The sequence below is a fragment of the Rattus rattus genome, chromosome 9 (genome assembly GCF_011064425.1).
Source record: "Rattus rattus isolate New Zealand chromosome 9, Rrattus_CSIRO_v1, whole genome shotgun sequence".
Lineage (NCBI taxonomy): Eukaryota > Metazoa > Chordata > Mammalia > Rodentia > Muridae > Rattus > Rattus rattus.
Window position 1 is genome coordinate 25,747,297 of NC_046162.1, and position 5,301 is coordinate 25,752,597.

The window sequence follows — 5,301 nt, forward strand, 5'->3', positions numbered from 1 at the left end:
GAATGTGTAGTTCCTAATTGGTTGATAGTTTAGGAAAGGATTAAGAGGTGGGAGGTGTGTTACTGGAGGTGGGCTTTGAGGTTCTAAAAGTCTTCAACAGCCCCAGTATCTCTCTGCCTCTTTCTCTCTGTCTTTCTTTGTGTCACTGTCTCCTCTCTCTCTCTCTCTCTCTCTCTCTCTCTCTCTCTCTCTCTCTCTCTCTCTCTCTCTCCACTTCTCTGTCTTTCTCTCTCTCTCTGACTCTCTCTTTCTCCCTCTCTGATTGCAGTTTGTGGATTAGGATGTAAAGCTCTCAATCACTGTTCCAGAGCTAAGCTGGTCTGCCTTCCAATATGATGATCATGGACTATCCCTCTAAAACTGCAAAAGAGGCCCTAATTAAATGCTTGCTTTTTTTTTTGTTTATGATGTTTTTTTATCTTTATTAACTTGAGTATTTTTTATTTACATTTCGATTGTTATTCCCCTTCCCAGTTTCTGGGCCAACATCCCCCTAACCCCTTCCCCCTCCCCTTCTCTATGGGTGTTCCCCTCCCCATCCTCCCCCCATTACCGCCCTCCCCCAACAATCACGTTCACTGGGGGTTCAGTCTTGGCAGGACCAAGGACTTCCCCTTCCACTGGTGCTCTTACTAGTCTATTCATTGCTACCTATGTGGTTGGAGCCCAGGGTCAGTCCATGTATAGTCTTTGGGTAGTGGCTTAGTCCCTGGAAGCTCTGGTTGCTTGGCATTGTTATTCATATGGGGTCTCAAGCCCCTTCAAGCTCTTTCAGTCCTTTCTCTGAATCCTTCAACGGGGGTCCCGATCTCAGTTCAGTGGCTTAATGATGGCATTCGCCTATGTATTTTGGCTGTGTTTCTCAGGAGAGATCTACATCCGGTTCCTGTCGGCCTGCACTTCTTTGCTCCATCCATCTTATCTAATTGGGTGGCTGAATATGTATGAAAATGCTTGCTTTTGTAAGAGTTACTTTGACCATGGTGTTTCTTCAGAGCAATAGAACAGTAACTAGGACACCTGACACCAATTTTGGGCCTCCATATGCTTATGAAATCTCCATCTATATATATTATACCACATATTTACCCCCTGAACATACATATAAACTTACAAACACAAATATATATATACAGACACACACACACACACACACACACACATATATATATATATATATATGCACCAACAAGTATACAATACACACATAAACACACACACATGCACAAACATGAATCCTTCCTGCTATAAACTAGGCACAATTTGTTTCTGTATTTTTTTGTTTTTGTATTCATATATATATATGAATCTTGAGCAAATAAGGCTGAAAATAGAATGTCATCAGAAAAAACTCAAATCAAGAACTGGAAAAAAGGAGGGCTTTCTTGAAATAATTTCTCCTTCTCCTTCTTTTCTTCTTCTTCTGCCTACTCCTCCTTTCTTTCCCCTACTATGAATCTCAGGCAAGTCTCCAAATTATAACTCTTCTGCCTCAACTCTCCAGGAATTGCAGCTGTGTGCCATCACACCTGTGTGCTTGCTTCCTTCTTTACTCTCTGTCTGCTCCAGATAGGAATGGGGGAAGCAGAAAGGGTTAGAGTTACTCACTGTGGTCCATCACCACAGTGATATAAACAAATGGAACCTTCCGATACTTTCACATGTTGGGGAGGCAAGTGTGTGTGTGTGTGTGTGTGTGTGTGTGTGTGTGTGTGTTAGGAGTATGTCTTGCTAGCTTCACGAAAATGAAAATATGTGGTATAGGGGCTCCATTTCCAGAAAGCAGTAACCTGTGTGAGTTGGAAAAGACATCTACTGTAAAGATCAAGTGCTTCACAGACAGTGCTGTGCAGGACATTTGATCACACCGTGATCCCAGAGATTGTGAACTGGAAAAAACCTGTTTCTGGTTCTGTTGTGGCTCAGCCCTAGCACACACTTTTAATCCAAAGCCTTTTTGTTTAGGAAAAACAAAATGAAATAAAGTCAACAATAAGTCAAGAGGCAGAGCATAGGAAAAGCTGTAATGAGTCGGAGGAAGTCTGGAGGAACATAGAGAGACACAGGAATCAAAGTGAGGACATTCAGTTAGAGAAGTTTTAATAGACAGCATGGCTAAGAGGAAGGAGCTCTATCTTTCTGGAGCATCAGTTGAGGAGGAAGGAAGGTCAGTTCTGTGTTTTCCCTGTTTCTCTGAGCTAGTAGGCATGATCATACCATACCACCTGGCTTCTGAGTGTTCATTTGGTAAAACTGAACTATTGGGACTTTGTTTCAAAACAGCACAGTGCCTCTTAAGTGCTGGATACCCTTACTTCAAACCCTCGTTTAACTGACACAGTTCAGTATACAGCCTCATTATTCCTGGTTCAAACTGAAGATTGTATGACTCCTAAAGATGACAGAGCAAAGGAAAACAAAGATTACACCACACATACAAGAATACAAATTTCTTCTCCACACCAGTAGACACGGGCTCAGATCATAAAAGTGATGAGATTTGATGGGATATATAATGCCATCTGGGATCTGAGTCTACCAAGGTGGACTCTTTTCTGAAGTTTGTGCATTGCGAACAAATCTTGGCATGTGAACTGTGATAATAGTCTTTGTCATCATCACTTGGTCCAAAGGGGCCAAAGATGTAGATGGGAGTTTCTCTCTTCTTGTCTTTAATGAGGCTCTGAGGGATTCTGGTCCCAGTGCACCAAGAGACTTCTGTAAATGACTGTTCTGGGATTCTTAAGAACATCTTTCCTGCTCAGAAGATCATGAACCCACACCTCCTCCTCACTTGCTCAGGGCTTGCCATTGTTTCCAGACTTCACTGACCCTGCAATTAGGCAACACTTAACAGCATTGGATAGCACTAACCTCCCTCCAGGTAAGGTTGCAGCAGTGAAGACATAAACAATTGATTATTCAGAGGTGAAGTTATTTTAGCAACCTCTTTGCAACTTCTTCCAGAGGCAATTTAGAAGCCCTGAATTCATTGGTTATCATCTGAGTTAAAGACAGAACTAACAAACTGTTACCCTGATTTTATTCTGACCTGCGTCTGAGGTGGAGAAAGAGCTGATAAACCTGTACATAGCTAGGCTTAGAGGCTGTATGGACTGAGGGATACTCAGATAGGTGAGTGTTGGGATGAATATGTGTAGATGGGGTGAGTATATTCTGTCTTACTAAATCTGTGGATTGATTTGTTAATCCAGTTTATCAGTGCTCTATCACATAGTGACCCTGCCTGGTACCATATCACAGTGTGACCCTGCCCTTGAAGATTTTGACTTTATTGTCTTCTATTTACCTCAGTGGTCTCAGACTCATGAGCAGCACCAACCAGTCCAGTGTCACTGAATTCCTCCTCCTGGGACTCTCTAGGCAGCCCCAGCAGCAGCAGCTCCTCTTCCTGCTCTTCCTCACCATGTACCTGGCCACTGTCCTGGGAAACCTGCTCATCATCCTGGCCATCAGCACAGACTCCCGCCTGCACACCCCCATGTACTTCTTCCTCAGCAACCTGTCCTTTGTGGATGTCTGCTTCTCCTCCACCACTGTCCCCAAGGTATTGGCCAACCATATACTTGGGAGTCAGGCCATTTCCTTCTCTGGGTGTCTCACACAGATGTATTTCCTTTTCACGTTTGTGGACATGGACAATTTCCTGTTGGCTGTGATGGCTTATGACAGATTTGTGGCCATATGCTACCCATTACACTACACAACAAAGATGACCCATAAGGTCTGTGTCCTGATGGTGGCTGGATCGTGGGTCACTGCCAATCTGAATGTCCTCTTACACACTCTGCTCATAGCTCAACTCTCATTCTGTGGGGACAACATCATCCCCCACTTCTTCTGTGATGTGACTCCCCTTCTGAAACTCTCCTGCTCAGACACACATCTCAATGAGCTGATTATTCACACAGAGGGAGCTGTAATCATAGTCACCCCATTTGTGTGCATCCTGATCTCCTACATTCGCATCACCTGTGCAGTCCTGAGAGTCTCTTCCCAAAAGGGAGGATGGAAAGCCTTCTCCACCTGTGGCTCCCACTTGGCTGTGGTCTGCCTCTTCTATGGCACCATTATCGCTATGTATTTCAACCCCTCATCTTTCCATTCATCAGAGGACACGGCAGCCACTGTGTTGTACACAGTGGTAACTCCCATGCTGAACCCTTTTATTTACAGCCTGAGGAACAGGGACCTGAAAGGGGCTCTACAAAAACTGGTCCACCGAAGTACTTTTTCTGTTCAGTAAGAAGAGTTGGACTGATCCCTGTTCCCTACCACATTTCAGAATTGAGCACTATTTAGCGACTGGATTCTGGTAGGCTCAGTCACAAAATAATTTAGTCATTGTTTCTTAGGGGACTCTCATTCACTAGGTGCATGGGTGGATATATCAAATGATGGAATTGGTCTTGTGTTGTTTGGTTTTGGATTCTTGGGATGGAACTCAGCACATGCTGTGGAAGCTCAACCACCGAACTACATTCTGCAGACATTCAAATGAACTATGAAACTATTTCATGTGCATGTCAAGTCCTAACTTTTTGTATGTCAGTCTGTCTCTCCTGCTGCATGATTATGTTGGTATATGTTTGTGAATATGTGAATAGAGGATAGCCATCTATCTATCTTGAATCTCATGTCTCAGGAGCCATACACCCTCTTTTTGAGACAGTACCTCTCAGGGGACCATAGGCTCTTCAATCAGGCTAGCCTGGCTGGCCAACTGTACCTCTGGATCATCTGGTTTTCATCCACTCAGCCTGGGATTACAAAAGTGCTGAACTGATTCCTGTCTTTTACATTAAATTAGTCTTTTTTGCTTGGAAGGGAAGCTCCTTACATACTGAACTATCTACTGTTTAAAGAAGAATTATTTTTGAGCTAAGTGTTGTGCCACACACAGATGAAGGTGGATGTCTATGAATTTGAGGACAGCTGGTCTACATAGAGAGCCCAAGGCCAGTTAAGGTTTCACAGTGAGACCATGTCCCAAGTACATGCATTCAAATATATTTTTGTCTTTATTTCAATGTATTTGTGTGTGTGTGTGTGTGTGTGTGTGTGTGTGTGTGTGTGTAAATGACACAACTTGCAGGAGTCATTTATCTCTTTTCAACTGTGTGGGTCCAAGGAACCCAACTCATATACTCAGTCCTTGTGAAATTGCCTTTATAACCTGAGCCACCTCTAGCCTCTGAGAGAAGCCCCTGTTATAATAGGAGATCGGTTTGGGAGACAGATGTTACATGTGCATTTTCATATCAAGATTACATAAGTATT

The 5,301-nt window shown here is 43.4% G+C and overlaps 1 protein-coding gene across 1 annotated transcript; it reads left to right on the forward strand.

Moving 5' to 3' along the window:
• The first annotated feature begins 3,328 nt into the window (after nucleotides 1–3,328).
• LOC116909369 (olfactory receptor 1361-like) lies at nucleotides 3,329–4,267 on the forward strand. The gene has a single exon (XM_032912919.1). It carries the CDS (start codon nucleotides 3,329–3,331, stop codon nucleotides 4,265–4,267), a length of 939 nt encoding a protein of 312 aa, XP_032768810.1.
• The last annotated feature ends 1,034 nt before the right edge of the window (nucleotides 4,268–5,301 follow it).